Source organism: Xiphias gladius, chromosome 18, assembly GCF_016859285.1.
Source record: "Xiphias gladius isolate SHS-SW01 ecotype Sanya breed wild chromosome 18, ASM1685928v1, whole genome shotgun sequence".
NCBI lineage: Eukaryota > Metazoa > Chordata > Actinopteri > Istiophoriformes > Xiphiidae > Xiphias > Xiphias gladius.
The window spans coordinates 2,652,288-2,674,030 of NC_053417.1; the positions used below are offsets into that span (position 1 = coordinate 2,652,288).

General features: G+C 39.8%; 1 protein-coding gene across 1 annotated transcript in view; it reads right to left on the reverse strand.

The window, feature by feature from the left end:
- Nucleotides 1-21,024, reverse strand: part of atp2b3b (ATPase plasma membrane Ca2+ transporting 3b) — a 43,714-nt gene extending 22,690 nt beyond the window's left edge. The window contains exons 1-14 of the mRNA XM_040152513.1: nucleotides 20,667-21,024; nucleotides 15,543-15,740; nucleotides 13,696-13,953; nucleotides 12,814-12,939; nucleotides 10,847-10,972; nucleotides 8,736-8,777; nucleotides 8,472-8,636; nucleotides 7,928-7,999; nucleotides 7,612-7,754; nucleotides 4,853-4,985; nucleotides 2,534-2,643; nucleotides 2,220-2,354; nucleotides 635-741; nucleotides 444-519 (exon numbers count right to left, since the gene is read on the reverse strand). Of these exons, the coding sequence (XP_040008447.1) occupies nucleotides 444-519; nucleotides 635-741; nucleotides 2,220-2,354; nucleotides 2,534-2,643; nucleotides 4,853-4,985; nucleotides 7,612-7,754; nucleotides 7,928-7,999; nucleotides 8,472-8,636; nucleotides 8,736-8,777; nucleotides 10,847-10,972; nucleotides 12,814-12,939; nucleotides 13,696-13,953; nucleotides 15,543-15,740; nucleotides 20,667-20,916 (1,941 nt within the window). The 5' untranslated portion in view covers nucleotides 20,917-21,024. The remainder of the gene's footprint in view (nucleotides 1-443; nucleotides 520-634; nucleotides 742-2,219; nucleotides 2,355-2,533; nucleotides 2,644-4,852; nucleotides 4,986-7,611; nucleotides 7,755-7,927; nucleotides 8,000-8,471; nucleotides 8,637-8,735; nucleotides 8,778-10,846; nucleotides 10,973-12,813; nucleotides 12,940-13,695; nucleotides 13,954-15,542; nucleotides 15,741-20,666) is intronic.
- Nucleotides 21,025-21,743: the final 719 nt, after the last annotated feature.

Sequence of the window (21,743 nt, forward strand, 5' to 3'; positions counted from 1 at the left end):
AATAAGGTGATGATACGTCAGTTTCATGTTCACAATTTGTTACTACAAGTTGTTTCTTCTAAAAGAAAATTGGTTATTGCAGGTTCAAAGTTCAAGTTTAAGCTAACCATAACACAGACATTTGAACAGTATCAATCATCTCATCTAACTCTCAGCAAGAAAGAGTAAGTATATTTTCCAAAATGTCAAACTACTCCTTTAAGTATTTTTTTGAGGGTCCTTATTGCTTTTATTAGACAGTTACTGCAGACAGCTGACAGGAAATGAGCACTAGAGCAATATGGGGTGACATGCAACAAAGGTCCCTGGCTCAGGGAATGTTGTGATGAAATGGTCCGCCTCTTAAACCTCTGGTCCACCAGGATGATCAACAAAATTAATTCTAGAATAAAATACTGAAGATACTGTTCTGCACATAGGAGCTTTAAATAATCAATTCTCACCTGTTTGACCATCTCATCTCTGTCACGTGGTCGGAAACTGCGCGATTCTCCACTGGCATCTAGGATGTAGGAACACCTGGAGAGAGATAAAGGACAGAAAATAGTGACGCAGTAAAAAAATGTTTGCCTCTATTTGTTCACATGATCTAATGTCATCAGGACAACCTCCCTCATCCTCCCCTGTCACTCACTTCTTTAGCATAATTTCAGAAGCTCCTTTGCTGTAGAGGCGGAAGGAACCGTCAGGCAGCTTGATCACTGTACTCATGGATTTACGCACTGAGTTGAATGTATACACCTGAGAGAGGGAGAGAGATGTACGATTCAGAAGAGTAAAATTAGAGGTAGACTGACATATCCCTGACTAGAAACACTGCTCTGAGCTGGATGTTGTACCTGAGGGTTTACACCTGCATCCATGTAATAAACGATGTTGTTGGCAGGTCAGGATACAGGATCATTGTGAAGCAGTTACACCCTTATAAATTGAAAAGTGGTTGTAGCCAGTAATAAGTGATTAGAGTCTCAGTGTGTTGAGACCTGTTAAGATCATGGGGTGCATTCTTCAACCTTGCTAAAAACAGATAATGACTGAAACATGTATCACTGTGTATAATAACGTAAAAAACTTTTTTTAGGCAAAAGGAAACATTTTGTTTTGCAAGTGTTTAAGCATTAATCTTTACTAAAGACCCTTTAGAATGCTGATGCTGATCTACTTGTTACAATACAGCACAAAGCTGTAGTGCAGCAAAGGAATCTATGATTTTATTGTAGCTGTCATTTGTTGTGTTTTTTGTCTTTTTGTTTTTTAAGGGGTTGGGGCTCAGACACTTCTTATAAAATCCAGTTAGATCCTATGTGGGTTAAGCAGACTGTTCTGGTACAACTGACACTTCAGGTGTTTTTCTTAAATTGGCTACTGTGGATGTAATGCATGCAGTGACTTCGTTCATTGTATTACACAGGGGTGGAGAGCATTCATGCTCTGTAAATCTCGTCTTTTTCTTCAATTGCAGGTACAGAATTTCTGAATGGCTATATTTATGAAAGAATGCATTTTTAACCTGTAGAACGGCTGTAGCCTCCAGTCTTTTTAGTGATGTTTGTGCATATAGTGGTCTCTTTCTCTGGGAGGGTACAGAGAGCATTTATGATAGAGAGAGACCTTGTGAATTCTGTTTTTTCTCTACAATTTCAGGAAAGTTTTGCTGCTGCCATCTGTGATGCCTTGGAATACATTGCTGAAAGATATCCTAGTAAGTGTGAACCTTGTCCACTATACAAAACAATGCAGAGTTAGACCTGCTACATCAACAGACTGCAATTGTGTATTCTGACCTACCTCAGGGTACCACGAGTGTGCCAAGCTACAATTTGAGCTTCAAACTGTGATATCAAATGTCCCTGTATAGTAAAGCATACTGCCAAAATATGTAGAGTTCTGCTGTACAATTTTATTGCTTTTTGCCTTTATTTATTCATTTGTTTGGAAATACTTATGCAGGATGTATATCAAAGAAATATCAATATATTTTCATATATTCTTGGAATCCTCCTGCGACCATGTCTGCATATGAGGTGAACCCACATGGGGTCCTGACCCCAGGTCTCAGACACATGGACCCCACTGTATATAAATAAAAGAATCATGGAGAAAATTAAAGTTCAAATAAACTTTGATAAAGCCCTCTGCTAAGGCTGCAGTAGGTAAGTTTTGTAGCAATATAAATACACTATAACTTGTGAGGGTGGATGCGGTGCATGGTTCCCTACCTTGTACAGTCTCTCCTCAGGGATCTGCTCTCTTACAGGTGCATAGTCCTGCTGTAGGTCTAATACAAATCCCAGCAGGCCACACTCCGTCTTGTTGCCCACCTGCTTGGCCAGACCCCCCTCCACATCAGGGGGCTGATGGAGAGTACGATTGAAGCAAGTTGGGGTAGTAGATTAAAGAGGGCAGTAAGAGGGTCAGGGAGGAAGATGGAAAAGGAGACAAGAGATGGATGAGGTAAGAGGAAAAATAAATAAATAAAGCCAGAAAATGCCTTTTTGCAAAACAATGCCGTCTCTGTCTGTGCATGACTCACTAAGATCTTGGAGGTGTAGGCGCTGTTGATGGCAATAGCATTGACTAATAGGTCCAGTGTCCGGGGGCTGATCTGTCCAGGGTCCGGGATCACACGGTGCTGCAAATCACCTGGGCAACAACAATCTAACTTTAATACATATGAGTTATAATCTGTACATACAACCTACAGTACATTCTATCTCCATATGCTGCTGTTACAGCCATTGTATATCTGATATTATGAACAGGGAATGATTAATTTAATCATAAATTTTGGGGCAAAACAAAATGTACCCCAGACACAATTATTGGCACCCTTCACTAATATTTGGTTGCAGAATCTTTGGCAACAGTGACAGCCTCTAAACATTTCTCATAGCCATTTAGAAGCTTCTTGCACCCGTCTGCTGGTAGTTGCTGCTACTCTTCCATTGCTATGCGTTCAAGCTCTCTTAAGTTTGCAGGAGTCATTTTTGCAATGGCAGATTTCAGCTCACTCCAAAGGTTTTCAATGGGATTTAGGTCAGGACTCATTGCTGGCCAGTTTAAAAAAGTCCATCTTTTCCTTTTCAACCACTCTTTTGTGCTGATGCTTTGGACCGTTGTCCTCCTGAAAGACTCAAGGCCTTTGCCTCAACCTAGTTTTCTGACACTGGGCAACATATTTTGCTCTAAAATGCCTCGGTAATCTTATGATATCATCATTCCTTTGTTACATTCAATGCCTCCAGTATCAGAGGAAGCAAAGCAGCCCCACAGCATGACAGAACCTCCACCATGTTTTACTGTAGGGTGTTCTTTTCCTTGGGCTTCATTTCATCGCCTATAAACAAAGTGATGCACTGCATTCCAAAAGAGCTCTACTTTGGTTTCATCCGTCCATAGAACATTATCCCAGAATGACTGTGACTTATCTATGAAAGTTTTTGCAAACAGTAGTCTTGCCTTTTGGTGCCATTCTTTCAACATTGGTGTCCTCCGTGGCCTGCGCCCATGGAGCCTAACTTGGTTTAGTGTGCAGCGTATGGTACAGGCTGAAAACACCACTCCAGATAAATCAACGTAGGCCTGAGGCTCTTTAGATGTCTTGCGTGGTGTTTTTTCCACAATCCACATCAACCTTTGGAGACTTTTCTCATTGAGTTACTTCTTAGCACCATGTCCTGGAAGCATCCCAACAGCTTTATGACTGTGAAAGTTCTTGATAATGTTATAAATTGTTGAAACAGGGTGTTCAAAATCTTTGGTGATTGCTTTGCAGCCTTTGGAATTGTTATGTTTTTTGATAGTAGCATTTCTGAAGCTCTCAGACAGCTCTCTTGTCTTCGCCATTGTGAAAGGAAACTGGAAGTAATCAGCCCCTTTTTATGCAGTAAAACCGTCATTCATTGGTTAATTTGGGTCATGTGAGCACTAAATATTAAGCACAAGTAAGTCTTACTTGTTTTTTGTTTTGTTTGAGGAACTAATTTAAATTCATCAAAAGGGTGTCAATAATTTTGTCAAGTGTACATTTTATGTCTTTAGTTTTTATTTCACTATAAAAGCATTTTTTTGTTGTTGTTGTTCAGTGACTTTGTATATTTTATTAAATATTATGATTATCCAAAATTGGATAATTTGCATTTATTTCTGAAGATATTTTAAATTTTATACTTCGGTGGTGACAATAATTTCAACCAGAACTGTATGAACTATCATTAGTGTTAAGTAAGACAATTTGTCTATTCTCATTTCCTTAAGGCATTCCAGATCTTTGCTAAAGAGGGATGGTTTGTCTCAAAATATCTCTTGAGCTTACTTGGCGCATCTACCACATTTTATAGAGTTTACATGCAATTGAGGCATTCAAGTCTGGGACATCTAGCTTTCCCTCGCCAACAAAACTTGTAAGCCAAGTAGCTTTCAGTGTACAATATGATTATTGTTTTTTTTGGCCAGCTACTTTGTTCAGCTGGATAACACTTAAGGCTGCATTTTGATGTTTATTGCTTATCGCTCCCATTTTGTTTGAAAACCTTATATAAAAATGTAGTGTTGTTAATGTATATTGTATTGTTTTGTGCAGTGAATTGTATTAAAAATTTACAATAAAAAAAGGAAATTAACAAATCTTGCGGCACCCCTTCCCTATTTTTAAGGAGCAATATGGTGCAATGGCACCCACTTGGGAACCACTGATCTAAAAATAGGGCAACATGAGTGCTGATTCACCTTATGACCCTTCCAATGCATTGAGGATGATCAATAAAGATGTTTTAGGAATTTTATTGTATTATAATTTGTGATTTTATTTGATTTTATTTGATTTATTTTTTCTTTTTCGCTTTTCGCTCACCTATGTAAGTCTGCACCACAGTCATGCGGTTTGTGGTGAGGGTGCCAGTCTTGTCAGAGCAGATGGCTGTGGCATTGCCCATGGTCTCACATGCATCCAGGTGGCGTACAAGGTTGTTGTCCTTCATCATTTTCTACATATGAGATAGTGAAGGAGAGCAGAGGGATGTGCAAGGGGTGGAAGAAAGGGAGGGGATTGGAGTGAATGATGATGGATAGAGGGGGAGGGGATAGAAGGATAGAAGCACAGAAAAATGAAGAAAGAAGGAGAGAGAGATGAAGGGAAAATTCAGTACCTGTTCACTTAAATGAAAATTCACAGGCAGATATGATATTTTTTTTTTATTCGGGGTATTTTTGAAGGGAAAATTGCAGTGCATATAACTAAAGACTTGGTGTGGGGAAAAAAATGGTAAGTAATGTAGGCTGCATGGTGCAGCAGGCTCATTACATACAGTGCATACTGTATATAAGGAAAATTCTTTAGTGATACATAACACACTGATGCAAATAATGTCCTTAATTAGTTACTGTTTTCATTGAAGACTTGTGTGATTTGCAAAATGGATTTATACACTACCTTATATGGTACCTTTGCTGAAATTAGCTGCACACTCTGATTAAGAATCTGAATATTTGTTTAGAAACTGATTCACACAAGATTTCAGTTCTAGTTCTATTAGATCTAAGTGCTGCCTTTTGACACAGTTGACCATAAAATACTACTGAATAGACTGGAAATCTGGGCAGGACTCTCAGGCACAGGGCTAAGGTGGTTCAAGTCATAGCTTCGGGATAGGAAGTATTTTGTCTCAGTTGGTATTCCCCAAGGCTCAATTCTTGGACCTCTTCTATTTAATAATACATGTTATTTAACAATATATGCTTCCATCAGGACACATTATACAAAACAATAACACCAATTAACATTAGTGTTAAATATTCATTTCCAGCAGGTCAGATTACTGTAATGGTATTTCCTCGCGTCTCCCCAAAAAGACTCTCAGACAACTCCAACTTATTCAGGAAGCTGCTGCTAACAAAAAACAAAAAAAAACAAAAAAACAACTGAACATGTCACACCAGTTCTCTGGTCCCTGAACTGGCTTCCAGAGTGTCAGAAAATAAAGCACTGCTGCTTGTCTGTATATTTTCAATGGGTTAGGGACAAAACACATTTGTCTTTTAAAATCCTAACCATCTCAGCCTCTCAAGTAATCAGGTCGAGAACTGCAAAAAACTTCCAGAGGACATTAGACTTGCTCCAACCTTGACCACCTTTCTCATAGTGTATGATCTGATCTCAAGTAATCAGGTAGAGGACTGCAATTTCTACATAAAACCTTCTAAATTGCCTTTGTGTGCTAAACTTGCTTTACAAATAAACTTGCTTTTGCTTGTGTTACATTTAAATAGGCTTTGTAGTTCTGACCATAAAAACAACTGGAATAAGGATGCATACATCCCTTTCCAGTTTCTGATGTTGACTGAATGACCTTAAGACTGATTAACTAAAGTGGCTATCCACAAGCGTGGTCATACTAGGTTGCCTTTAAAGATACTAGCAGCGACAGACTTAAATTTCTTAGTCAGAAAATCCTCCAGTGACCTATGACACACACAGTGGTGCAGTTTACGATTGTAGAAAAAACACTGAAATCAAGGTCACAGGTTTGATTTCATAACTGGGAGACACACAACGAAGTTGGGGTTCTCAAAACCTATAAAAATTAAACAAAAATTTATATAATAAATAATAATTTTATATACTTTTTGTATGCATCTAGGAAATACACTATGATAAAATTAGCTATTGAACCTCCCATAATTTTGGTCAAAAATATTTTTTCTTTTAATCCTATGAAAACTGCTGGATTATTAATTCACTAGCCCTGTTTAAAATCACATTTAGAGTGCCCTGCCCTCAGTAAATGTTGCCTCTAATGTCAGATACCTATTCTGAATACTAAGTGCTACTGGCAGGAAAGCTATTACTAGACAGTGGCTAAAACCAAAAATATGACTGATGTTTGGTGATTGAATTGACATTATTTATTTATTCTTTAAAATGGAAAGAACTTTTTCTATTATACGGCAACGGGACAAGTTTTTCAAAGTATAGTAAAACTTCATCATCATTTGTTTAATGACATCTTTGTCATTTTTTCTTCCTACTTTTTTAAGTGAATTGAAAATCATGAAGGTACACTCCGACATTCTGGTCCTATTTATTTAGTTCAGTTTCTATCATAGATTTTGTTTTCTATACCTGTATTTCCTATTTGATTTTGTATAATATATTTACCTTTGGACAGAACCAGGCAAGCTGTTTCCCCAGTTCCAGTCTTTATACTAAGCTAAGCTGGTTGTAGCGCCATATTTAACGGACAGGTATGAGTATGAATAGTTTAAATTTTCTCATCTAACTCTTTTTTTCCCTGAAAAACTCGCAAAGGAGTAGGATAAGGAGGCCTTTTTATGCTCCCCTCCCAGTGCCCAGTGGAAATTACGCCCTCAACTGGAATATACGTTCAACAGATCCATGTCTGAATGCTATTTTCTCACATCCTTCTGATTTTGTGCTTAAAAGTCTATATTACTCAAGTCTGATTATTAAATACCCCCTTCTCCAGTATTCACTCCTTCACCTGGCTGTTCCACATGTGGTCTCTGTGCACAGTGTTACACTGGTTACTAAAAACCAATAACTCCTATATTTCCAATTTGTAAGTATTCCTTCAACTGGAGTAATGGGTCTACCTTAACAGAGTAAGCCAGAGAAATTGTGACAGCGAGAGGTAAGCCCTCTGGGACAGCCACCACCAGCACAGTGACTCCAATTATGAAGAACTTGACAAAATACTGGATGTAGACTGGAGTACATTCTGTCAACCAAGCATGACCTGCAACACACACCACATGACATATTAGGGCCAAAAAAACAGTCTACATTAAAGAGGGAGCCATACTCAGTAGAGTGGTAAACATTTAACACAACGGGAAAAGACTGACATGAGTTAAACTTGCCAGGAATTGAAATTATATGTGTTTGTTGGGAAGTAGTATACACACAGACCTTCAACGACAAATGTGTTGATGACAAAGTACAGCACCAGAATGATGACGGTGATGGCTGACATCACCAAACCTGTGGGGAGAATCAAAGATGGGACAATTTATCACTGAGTGTCACTTAATCAGCTTGTTCTGACTTCATTGGATAGCTCTGTTTTTATTTTAAGTCTGCAGTAATGCATGCCCAGTGAATGAAGAACAACACTTCATTATGTCATTATTCATTTCACTCCTTTACCTGTGTGATAACAGTTTATACTGTAGAACTTGAGAATATCACCTTCTACACGGCTGTCTAGTATTGAGCAGTAATAAAACACAAATCAAGGATGAGTCGTCACACCTTATGTGCAAAGTTTCACACAACTCCCACAATTAATTTCTTGTATTCAGAAAGAACTTTGCTGCGCGTCATTGCCACAAAAGCTCTGTGGGACTGAAGGCTACAGAATCTACTCTATATGTTCATTTTGAGTGTGGAAAGCTCCTAAACTAACGCTAAAAGAGTGTGAAACCTGCCCTGTTTAGGTATGACATTTCTTTACCTGCTTTACCAATCTGAACAGCCAGTTTGGTGAGTTTGCCCTGCAACACACTCTTCTCTTTCTTTGGAACATTGGTCTTCTTCTTCTCCCTGTCTTCTACCTCCCCTCCCTCTGCACTCTTCAGGGGTTGCATCTCCATGGCAACACCCCCATCCTGCTTCTTGGCTGAAACACACACACACACACACACACAAAACATATACTGTACATTCTATTCAGCACCTCACCTGAAGATGAGGAAACACACACGCCATAAGCTTTTACCTTTGTTCTGATTGTTCTCCACAGCCCCATCAGGTTGTTTTCCTGAAAGGAAAGGTAAGTTAGACAGAGGTAGACATGAAGATAAGGTATTAGGAAGACAAAGAGTTATGAAAAAGTATCGTTCACGTGTCCATGTACAGTTCATATTTCTGATCTTGGGACAGCCAAAGAGACACTTCCAGAAATGGAAAACCACAAAGAAACAAAACCAAAGGGAAGAATCATAAAGGTACACACATCTTCATACACTCAGTGGGTGAAGACAGCGAGAGACATATTTTATATATAGTCCATCATAGGTCACTGTCACTTTACTGCACTTTATACTGGGGTCCATTCATTGGCTGAGGAAAGGAGCAGGGCAGACAACTTTATGCTCACATACCATTGGTGACTGTGCTGTAACTGGCATCTGTAGAGAGGAGTAACTGAGTACTGTCCTCTGGTTGGGGAATGTGTGAGGAAGGAAGGTTTTTGGGGCACATGAGAGGATTTGGCAAAAGGGGATAACAAAAGAGAGCAAAAAGGGAAGAATAAAAAACTCAAGTAGCGAACGGGTTTGTACGCACGATTGTACTAGTAGAATGTTTGTAGATGATGATATAGAATAAAAAAAATAAATATAAACTCAATTTCAAAATGAAAGACAGATCAAAGAGAAAAGTCAACAGCCCCATAGCCAACCCACGTCGCATGAGGAAAAACTAACAAGTTATGGCATTTGTGGAAGTCTTATGAATAATGTATTAACTCCAGTAAATGACTGTCTGAATGATCCAGCCCACAGAGGCTGCACTGAGTGCAATATATCCTAGTGCTCAACTAACATTTGGAAAAAGAATGAGGTCAGCGAGCAATAACAGTATTTATTTCATAAAAGAAACATCATCAGCTAACTTGTCTCTGTGCATTTTTGCATTGCCAGGATGCCACAAATGTTTTCTCTTTTTAATATGCCAACAATACTACAGACATTCCCATGCAGAAGTGAGAGCTGCCATGGTAGAGGCATGGGTGAGTGCACTGGTAATGATATCAACCTTAAGTGCTTCTGAAAGCATGTGTAGCCTCTGTTGTTGTCTGACTGCAGGGCCCTTCCAAAACAAATTTGAGCATAGACTAATGCTTTATGCATTGACCAACCAACACTCTTCCCTGAATCTCTCCAGCTCCCTCGCGCTCCCCTGCCCTTTCAATAATTGATTCAATCTGCAGCCTCTCTCTCTCTCCGATTGAGGGAGGGAGGGAGAAACAGGGGAGAGCAATGGCAGAGACAGGAAAGTGAGAGAGGGCACAGGAGTGGGGTAAAAAAGGGACCAAGTGAGAGGAATGGATGGATAAGCAGAGAGAGGGGTCATGAGAATGTGTGACAGTGAGGGGGAAAGAGGGAAACGGGGAGTGGAGAGAGGGATGGAGAGGATGTGGGCTAAATTATCTATGAGGTTAAACTGGTGTGTTTCCTGTTGCAGCTCTTATCTGAAATCAGTTAGGCACCCAACTATACACACAAATACACACAAGCATGGTGTAGTGTGTGAGCAGGGGCGGTTAACGTGACAATGGAGCCCTGGGCACAGACATGTGAAACCCCCCAACACTCCGACATACAGTAAAAGCAAGCGGAAAGAGACACAAAACATGGTCATTTTGAGACTCTTTGTAGTCTTCCTGCATCGCTTTGCATTCGTTTTCCTTTCCAAAAAGAAATATTAACTTCAAATGGAGGCCCATGACCCTTTGAGTCACTGGGCCTGTGCCCTTTCAGTAATGCATCCATGTGTGTGAGTACATGTTAACTGACTCGAGAGCAGTTTCAAGTATTCATCCATGGAGATGGTGGCAATGTATGAAAGAGCTTGTCTTCTTTCCTGGGTGTTGTTAGCATCCGTTTACTTCTTCTACTGGTTTGAATGTTTTAAGAACAAAGCCATTTGTGCTTCTGATGTATCAATAATAGTGATAAGTCCATTCATCTTGCTATATGAGCTGTTAAAGTCACTAAAAAGCTATGGTGTATCTTCACCAGAAATATTGCTATCTTTTACTCATCATAGTCCAAAACACCATTTCTGTAAATTTAGTCTCTCTGCCGGTTCCACTCTTTCACTTACCTTTCTTCTCCTTCCCATCTTCCTCCATCTCTCCAGCACCCAGTAAGGTGAAGATGATGCCTGTCTGTGAGTTTACACCTACAGCTGTCACCAGCATCCTTCCCGAGCCCTCCATCACATGGGTACCTTAACAGCCAAACAGAATACTGGTTTAGATTCAAATAAGAAAACAAGTATTATTTGCAAAGGTGCACACCTAAATGGTCACAGATATCAAACAACAACTTATGATCTTGCACATTTTTGTAAGGTTCATTATAAGATTCTTTCTCAATGTTTTCTTAATGAACAACCTATGATAGATGGCCTGAGATACTCTCGTCACTTAACAAGTGGAGAGCTCAGCTCAACAAAAAACATCATCACACAGGCAGACGAGTAAACAAACCTAAAAAAAATAGTGCCTGACTCTGCCTTTGGAGTGTACAAAAATAATGAAAGACGCTAAAACACTCCATAAAGCTATGGTCAACTGCTGAGTCTGGTGACAAATATCTGTGGATTTGTCACTAGGAGCTTTAACATTATATATACAGTAGTTGATCCACTTTTACGTGATCCACTGTTAATAAAAAGTACATGTTAAAGTTTTAAATACGTTTCAAATTTAAATAGTTTGAACAATGAATACACTAGCCCACTAAATATTGTGGGATACAACACCCAAGGTTACGATGCTGCTAGTTTGGGCACCACCTACTTAAGCTAGTTTTTGGTTCTTAATATAAAGAGTTTGTTCTTAATCTGAATACCTATTACACAATACTGGGCTTATCTTTCCACAGTCTATGGGCATTTAACAGTAACATCTGAGCAACTTTTCACTTAACCAAGATAAAACAGCCCTTGTTCTTTTACAATTCAGTACAGCTCAAGACAGAACCATGGCAAAGGTTTTAGAAATATTAAAAACAGACATACCTCTTTATATAATGCAATATAGTTCAACAACACCACATATTGCAGCCTCAGAAAAGATCACAGAGTTGACCCAACACCTCCTTAACAGTTTTAACACAAACCAATCATTATAACCTTCATGAAGGAGGATTTTTTTGCAGAACAGTTGTATTTGAATGTATTGGTTTTGGCTAGGTGTTCCTAATAAACTGACAAGTGGCTGTATTTTTCTATTGCTTCAAGTGTCCTGCACCACATGGTGCTCAGCGCATACAGGCTTTCAACCACAGAGCAAGACACACATCACATTACAAATTCAAAAAGAGATTATTTCAAAAGGTACAATTTACATTACAAAAATGTTGTGTTATGAAGGATACAGAGTAATCTGTCTTAATCAGCATGTAAATCTTATCTCTATGCGTTATGGCTTGGTGCCAGTCATGCCCATGTGCATTTATACACATGGCCAGCATTAATATGAACTCTTAGGGCATTAATGTGTTAAAACAGTTGTCTTATATGCAAATATTTGTAAAGCTGTTGTTATGCTGATAAAGTTATGGATTAAAATGCAGTATGTATTGCATTAATTTGTTAGTATTAGCATTAACACCAAATAATAAAATGTATATAAGATACAGTAATGTAGTTTGTGATGTTGGAGGTAAGCATTATATACTGTTACTTTATCCACCCCTTTTACATACTGGAATTGGACAAAATGCAACCTAAAAATTGATTTGAACCAAGACCACTCTGGCCCAACAAAAACAGAACTTCAACTTCAAGAAGTAGTATTTATGTAGTAGTCATTTTTAGTCAGGATTTTCTGCTGTTTTTCCTCCAAAAGAAAGTTGATCCAGCATCTAATCAGATAATATTTACAGGGTTGACCAGAGGTCTACATGTGATGTTTTGAGAATATTTTAGTCTTGAGTTATTGTGTTCACAGAAATGTGTCTACACACGGACAGACAGACAGAAATACCACGATAGCTGCATGATATCCTCAAAGTATTACCAGCTTTGTGGCAGAGACAAAATTCAAGTTTGGAAAAACAAACCTGAGAGCAGCATTGGGTCCTTATCCACAGACTTGCGTACGTGGTCAGACTCTCCTGTAAGAGAGCTCTCATCTATCTTCAGATCATTGCCTTGAATCAAGATACCATCAGCTGGCAGCAGGTCCCCTAAACACAGACGTGCACAGATCAGTGTTTGATTCACCTTGTAGTTTATGTCCTTTTGGTTTGGGACATGTCCATGTATGGGTGCCTAACAAGGAGATTTATGTATCTTGAGGACATTTGAGGTAATAAATACCACTTTGTGTTCCAGAGAAAAGCAGCCAAGTGTGAGATAAGAAGATAAATGCAACTCAAGCGTATGCTAAATATGAAGTGACATACAGCCAGGAGGCGATTAGCTTAGCTTAGCATAAAGGCTGGATGGAGGGGGAAACAGCTAGCCTGGCTCTGTCCAAATTTCAGAAAATTCACCTATCAACACCTCTAAACTTCACTAATTACACCATCATTTTGTCCAACACATATATGCTTACCCAAGTTTTCCCATTTTTAGTCAATACTGAAAAGAGTACTCAAATGAACTGCGCTTTCAAAGACACTCAGTTCTCTTAAAGAAACTTCACGTTGTTAGAGCTTTATTTGTTGAAATACTTATGCAAACTTACTACTCATGATTATTGGTATTAGAGTTAGTAGAGTCAAATGTGAAGATTTGGTTTCTTTGAGATTTTCACTGTAAGAAAAAAAGGAATTTCAATACATCATTTATGCTTGTGATGGGCATTGTTATATTGCTTTTTTTTCTACAGGGTGTACAATTAATCATTCAGTTAGAAAAAAAAATGGATTAATCAATAGTAAAAATATTTGTAAGATGCTCCTCTTTGATATAATAAGCATTTGCAGTGGTCTCCTTACCATATTTGACCTGAGCCATGTCCCCCACCACCATGTCAGCCACAGGGATCTGGATGACATTTCCTTTCCGCACGACAGTGAACTTCTGTTCTTGCTCGATCCGACTCTGTAGACCCCGGAACTGCTTTTCTTTGGACCAGTCATTAAACGCCGTCACAAGGACGACACACACAACAGACAGCAGGATGGCCGCACCCTCTATCCAGCCAGTGTCACCCTCACCTTCATCTTCTCCACCCCCTGACACATTCCCACATGCTGGAGAGAGGGGAACAGAGGGAAGGTTAGTTAGATATTTTGTGGAGTACACAGCTAGAGACATGATATCACAACTGAATCAAATAGTATTGAATCTGCCTGAAGTACCAGCTGATTGGTGGTATGGGTAGTTGGACAGGCTCACTATCTCTCCCATAGGTTATCAAATGTAAGATGGAAAGCAAAATTAAAGAAAACAAAACAAACTGTGATCGAAATGTAAAGCCATCCAACACCAAAATTGACAGGTGAGATATCAAAACATCCCGATTCTTTCTAATACAAATAGGTATGACCGAAAACAATGTGGTTGACGGCAGTGACTGTTACTTACAGTGGCTGTCTTTGACTAGAGTTTGTGTTTATCATCATATAATTTACTACTGTTATCAATTTTTAAAAAAAGCTTCACGACATACCGTCCATGATTACAAATAGTTATGTTGCGCCACTCTCCCTAATGAAATTAATGTGAGGATAGTTTACATTACATTAGAGTGCACTATGTGGTTTCAGACAGAGCTACAGTGCCCCTTATTTCCTCTTTCAGTGTGCTGAGCCTACTTCCTCCCTATCATGACCTCTCACTGAGGTAAACAGAGCCAGAAAAGCTAATGGCAACAATTTGGAAGCCCCTTTCACTTTTCGTCTCAGCAGCTCTTGTCTGATCTATTAGTATCCTTTTATTTTGTGCATTTTCATCTTTTAACCATGAAACCAGTAGAGAATATTAGATTGTTACAGAGCAGATCTTCTGATTTACCCAAACAATGAATACGAACAAGGTATATGTATCTTGAGTAATTAACACCATCTACAAAAACGTCTACTCTCTGAAATGAGAATCATACATTTCTTTGATGGAAATACTTTTATATTTGTAACTTTGTAAACAGTCAGTCTGTGACAGTCAATAATTTGAATACACCTGAGCCAGATACTGGCCAGAGGCAGATATTTAAGTGCGAATTCAGCATAAGAGCAAAATGTCAGCTCAGCTGCATCACATGCACATGATGATTTTTTAACTTGCAAATGACAGTTTGACCAAATTGTCTTAGCTCAAGGTCCATTTACTGGCTTTTTTTAATGGCAAATCATCAGCAGATTGGATTTGGGCAGATTTCATAGTTTGTGGTTAACAGTTCAGTAAGTGGGCATTGAGCTAATTTTTTTGTTAATTTATGACTCTTCTCAATTTGTGTTACTGATACACTACATCATCATGTAAGTGGCACTCCGGCCCGCAATGCTGAGCAAAATTTGCGTAGGCTCGTTTTAATACTCTGTTTCATCATTCTACTTTTTATTTAGCTCTCACCCTGTTGTATGAAGAGCCAAAGTTCTTTTTCAAGCTCCTAAATGTTTTCCTTGTTTTTCTTCCTAAAACCTTAGCTTCCTCTATGTCTCACTCCTGCTCTCCTCTTTAACCAGGATACTGGTGATAGGACGATACTGTACACTGATGATCACTCGTATTCTTCCTCACCTCTCTGTCTCTCCCCTCTTTTTTCTCTCATCTCCACTGTTTTTCACACCCAGCCTAGCCCCTAAAACACCCACCCCACTCCCCTCCACCCCGTCCTCACCTTCACTTTCCTTTCCGGGAGGCTGGTAGAAAGAGAGTCCGAGTGAGATGATGGCGGCGGCCTCCAAGATGATGAGTGTGACGTCCTGTAAAGCCTCCCACACAAGCTCCAGGAAAGTCTTGGGTTTCTTCGGGGGGATGAAGTTTTGGCCGAACGTTTGGCACCGACGCTCTAGGTCTGCTGGCTCCCCACTGAGACCTGAGAGATGGAGAGGAAGGTTGAGATGGTGAGGAAAAAAGGGGTGACAATAAAGGTTGACATGTTAGCAAATTTCTTTATGTAAAAAAATAAAAACATAACACATATAACAAAGTCAAATCTATGAATTATAGCACTTAATTTACTTTTCTGCCTCAAAACCTTATTTCTCTCCTCTCCAGCCTTGCTGAAAAATCTCCATCCTCACCCTCCTCTCCCCTTCAACCTCACCCCTTTGTGATTCAGTTTCCATGGTGACCAGAACAGCAGGTCCAGGGCTTCCTGTCTCTAACAGGTGTCTGCCCAGCAACAGGTGATGTCATTCTTCCACTGTAATAGTTTTGAAGCAGAGCCCTTTTTTTTTTTTTTTTTCATTGGCTGTCAGGGAGGGGGAACGGCAATTTGTATGCTAGGGTCGGCCAAGATTGGTGACTAGCCGTTTGTGTGTGTGTGTGTGTGTGTGTGTGTGTGTGTGTGTGTGTGTGTGTGAGACATCCTGGTCCAATGTGCTTGCTGCATGGAGTCATATGTAGCTCCAAGTGTTGCCAAAGAGTTGTGTAGCAATATGCCGCTCAACAGGGTTCAGGCCAAGGCAAGGCAGAGAGAGACAGGGGGAGAGAGAAAACAGGTGACCTTAAGCTGAGTAATCATAGTGAGCAGTATCCACCTTTCATTGGTCCATCCCTCACTCCCTCCTATTCTTTCTCATCCACTCATCTATCCCTCCCTTCTTCCCATCCTCTTCTTCCTCTTCCACAGCTTCTCAGGCCTCTCTCCTCTCTTTTTCTCCCTCTCTCAATCTCCCCTTGATGTGTCCTTGACAATGCGGCAAGCTGTTCTTGCTTTCCCTCCTCACCCCTCAACCCCCCCATCATCACACACACACTCTTTCTCTCGCTCCCTCTTTCTCTTTCTCATCATTTCTCCTCCTCCTCCTTTCTCTCTCTTCACTGTGGATATAATGGTCTCATACTGCAGTGCTGGGGTATCCATATGTGTGTTTGTGTGTCTATGTGTGTGTGAGACAGAGAGAGAGAGATCCCATTCTGTATTGGTTTAACCACCACTGTGCTCTTTGTATCATATTACAGATGATGTTCAACATCAACTGCATCATGATGCATATGCATGTGGTACATGCATATGCATTGTGTGTGTGTGTGTATGTGTTGTATGCTATATTTGTGTAGTACCTGTTGGAAAATATGCATTTCTATATATACCCATACACATTGTCCTATCTGACCTGCCAATTCTTGTTCCTCCTCTGTGATCAGTTTCATTGCAATCACACCAAGCAGAGGCAGCAGCTTTTGTAGTGCTGTCAAACGCCTCATATCTGCAGCAGAAAATATCCTGAGCTGTGAGCTCTGAATGATCAGTCACAAGTTTGAGCAGTGTTTTGTCTAATGACATTAGGAGTTCTACAAGGTGGGAAACATCTTTCCTCCTCTGCGTTTGCACTTTGGCTGGTTTGTCACGCTAGAAGACTCCATATGTAATTTGTGAAAGTCAGCAAAGTGCAAAAGAAGTCTCTCCAAGTGTGTGGAGGACAGCATTGTTGGTGTGTTTTTGTGTGTTGTTTGCCAACTTTGCTTTGTAGGGACAACTGCTGATACATGAGTCTCTCTCTTTGTGTGTGTGTATGTGTGCGTGTGTGTGTGTGTGTGTGTGTGTGTGTGTGTGCGCGCGCGTTTGCTGGGTTTGTTGGGACCTGCTGCACTGACCAGCACACCGTATCAAATTAGCAACACTCAACACAGACTTACTGTAACTCAACACCCAACAACTCTCTCACTTTTTCTCCATTTTTCGTTCTTTTTCTCTCTCTCTTTCACAAATACACCTCAGACTTTGCTTTCACTTGAACACACACACTCCTTTTTCTCCATTCACCCCTCTCTGTTCCTCACCATCTCCATTTCACAGTTCTCAGTCATCTTCCTCTCGCTCTTGCTGACTTTCCCGGCCAACTTGAATCTGCTGTTGTGTTGCTAGGTTACAAACTAGTTGAAGGAGTGGGCGTAATTTGGTACCACACCCCAGTTAGAACAAGTGTGTGATTGCACGCACACACAATAAGGACACAGAAACCCTGAGTATTCTACCCTTAGTAGTCACACTAAAAACAAAAAACAAAAACTACAAATCTTTGACTGGCATAGTCATATTAACTTGTTATTTTGTGTGTGTTTGTGTGTGTGTGTGTGTGTGTGTGTGTGTGTGTGTGTGTGTGTGTGTGTGTGTGTGTGTGCGCGCGCGTTTGCTGGGTTTGTTGGGACCTGCTGCACTGACCAGCACACCGTATCAAATTAGCAACACTCAACACAGACTTACTGTAACTCAACACCCAACAACTCTCTCACTTTTTCTCCATTTTTCGTTCTTTTTCTCTCTCTCTTTCACAAATACACCTCAGACTTTGCTTTCACTTGAACACACACACTCCTTTTTCTCCATTCACCCCTCTCTGTTCCTCACCATCTCCATTTCACAGTTCTCAGTCATCTTCCTCTCGCTCTTGCTGACTTTCCCGGCCAACTTGAATCTGCTGTTGTGTTGCTAGGTTACAAACTAGTTGAAGGAGTGGGCGTAATTTGGTACCACACCCCAGTTAGAACAAGTGTGTGATTGCACGCACACACAATAAGGACACAGAAACCCTGAGTATTCTACCCTTAGTAGTCACACTAAAAACAAAAAACAAAAACTACAAATCTTTGACTGGCATAGTCATATTAACTTGTTATTTTGTGTGTGTTTGTGTGTGTGTACTTGTACTTCTATCTTTTTGAGGACCAGCATAAGTTATGTGTGACAGTCAGAATTAGGAATTAGAGAGAGAGAGAGTGCTTATGTTTGCAAGTGAAAGGTATTTGTTCAATTTCATGAAATTAAATTTCATTCAATTTTTTTTATTATTGTTATTATTATTTTTATTTTAAACTATTGCGGAAGCAATTAGTTCATTAATCAATTGATCAAATAACAAGTTCTCATTTAAGTATTAAGTAAAAATACCAAACATTCAATATGCAATTTCAAGACACACTTTGGGCTCTGGTCAGTTTTAACAGAAATGTTTTTTTATTACGAATGCAACAACTGATTAGTTTCACTTTGGATTAAACTATTGATTAATTATTATTATCAAATTTCGCTTATTCATTTTTTGTCAATCATTTCATTTCAACTTGTTATTATTCTTTATTTATCATTAAAATAGACTAAATGATTTGGAGCTGGAACAATTAATCAAATAAGGAATTACTCAATTATCAAATCGCCAACTATCTTGATAATTAATTAATAATTAATCATTCTTTTTTCAGGCAAAAAGGCCAAACATTTGCTGGTTCAAGCTTTATAATTTGAGAATTTTTTGCTTTTCTTTGTTTCTCATCATTTTAAATTAACTATAGATAATCTGGATTGATCTATAGTGAAAATAATATATAGAGAGAGATAAGAGTGAAAATAGTTGCAGTCTTATGCCTGAACACACAATTACAGACACTGCATCTGTAACAATTGCAGTTGTGCCATTGGAGATTCTAGTCAATCCTTGCACATTTTTTACTACATTCATCCATTTATTGATTTACTCTGTCAGCTTTCCATCCATTCATCCACTGTATTCTACTCATCTCATCATTAATCAATTCATCCTCCCATGTTCCCCAACTCCACCAAAAACTGCCTTCTATACTCAGGATTACACTCCGTGATAAATTGTGTTTTTACTGTTTGATGGAAAGGCTTCCATTTCATTCTGTATCCTTCTGTTGGAGTTGGGTTGCACTGCAGTGAAGTCTTTCCTTTTTTAAAATTCAGACTACTTGTGTATCAATAATGCATTCATAAAATAAATTACTGTGGGCTTGCTCAGTTTTTGTGATCAAAACATTTTGTCACTGTGTTAGTGTTGAAACAAAATTTGATTTTGTTATAGAATGACATGTAATTTCTTTTCTTTTCTTTCAGCCAGATGACATAGAAATCACAATTTGGACACAGTCTGCAGCAACACCGCTAGGGCTGCCACGATTAGTCTCCCTAATTGATGTCGTCAACCCTGAAAATGCGTCGACATTGATAGCTTAAACCAACGCATCTTTTTAAAAAATGTTTCGTATGATTCAATTCATTATAATTAATGTTTTTCTCCAATATCACTACATAGTTGCTGCATCATGATATCAGTCAATTTTTGGCTCCAGTCATTGGTCCGCACCAGTTAACACTACAGTTTTAGAAAATGGCGGCTGCAGCAGAGTCAAACTCAGTTCAGTCCAAAAGTTTACGAAGACCAAAGGCTTCAACAGTATGGGATGACATAAAATTATCACAAAACAGAAAGGTGGTTTGTACACTGTGCAAAGTTACAACAACATACCACAGAAAGCACAGAGGCACTATTCTGGATGACGAACTGCCAGAAAAAGGTTTTTTTGAAAGGAAAATTACTCATTTAGATTAATCAACTAATTGGTAAAATAGTCGATAGATTTATCGATAAAATAGTTGGCAGCCCTAAACACGACACGTGCAGAAGTGTTGCATGTGTGGTGAAACACTGTGTGGTGCATGTGTGGTGCAACACTCCAGCCTAGACAAAAAAATGTCATCCATCCCTACACTCCTTCATCCAGCTAATTGCAGTGTACCAATCCATCTCCCTGTTAACCCATCTCCATTCATCCACTCTACAAATCCATCCATCCAGGAAGCCAGATATCTATTCACCCATTCATGTATCTACTCATCCAACCATCCATTCCTCCATCAGTCTATTTATACATCTGTGCTCTCACCCATTCATTCATCTAGCCATCTACTCCTCCATTATTCATGCTCTATCCTTCCATCCATCCTTCCATCTACTTTTTAACCCATTCAACCATTCATCCATCCATGCCTGCTCACCATCAGTGGTGTTGGACTGTAGTCTCTGGCAGAGCCCCTCTGTGTCTCCGTAGCTGTCCTGGATCTTCTGCAGGGCATCGGCCCCTCGGAGCTCCATCAGCTCCCTGAGCTCCTTCACCGTGACCCCAAAGTCTCCCCCTGCATGGCTGCCATCTGGCCTCCCTCCTCCTCCACCCCCGCCTCGAGTCCCTTTGGGATAAAACTCCACTGCGCTGTTTGCCATTTCACCCATCGTCGCTGTTGTTGACATGTCAGTAAGGGTTTTTTCTGTTTTTGTCCTCCTTTCTCCCTGTAGTCAGTCCAAAAAATCAGTTCCACTTTCGTTTGGTTGGTGGAGGGGTGTTCATGTGCTCAACAGTTAGAATCTCAGTTCTGCCTTTATATCTTACTTGAAAACATGTAATTATAATGATAAGCCTAAACCCTTCTTTAATTTTATTAAAGGGCAATGACGGGGTGTTGGTTGTTTATTTTTGTCTCCTCACTATCTTGGCCCAGCCTCCCACTGCTCCTTTAATTCTCCATAACAGGAGGAGGAGGAGGGTGAGGGGGATGAAGGACAGCTAGCAGGGGCACTTCAGAAGCGTGACGTCTGAATGAATCCAGCTTTCTTTTCCTTCGTCTCCTCTGCAACTCCACTCTTTCTTCGTTTCTGTCCCCCTCCCTCCAGGGTCACGGCCAGTCCATGGACAGACAGAAGGGTTGATGGACTTACAGACAGGGATAGAGAGATGATGGATGGATGGAGAGAGGGGTGAGCGAGACTGAGGCAGAGGCGGCCCGTAAATCACACACAGTAAGTGGATCCAGTTCAGAGGGAGCTACTTCTGCGCCACCAGGACCTAAGAGAGTGCAAGGAAGAGATAACACATTACCACTGTGTTTTATTGATCTCACTCAATATCATTACATCAAATCATTTCAGAGGCAGAGACAAAGTGTGCTGAAACTGGTGTGAAACTTGTACATTTGATGCAGTGGCTAAAAATCTACCATTAATTCATCAGTCTTTACCGAAATAAATACCAAAGTATGACTTGAAGTACAGTTATAAGTTAGAAAACTGGTACACACATG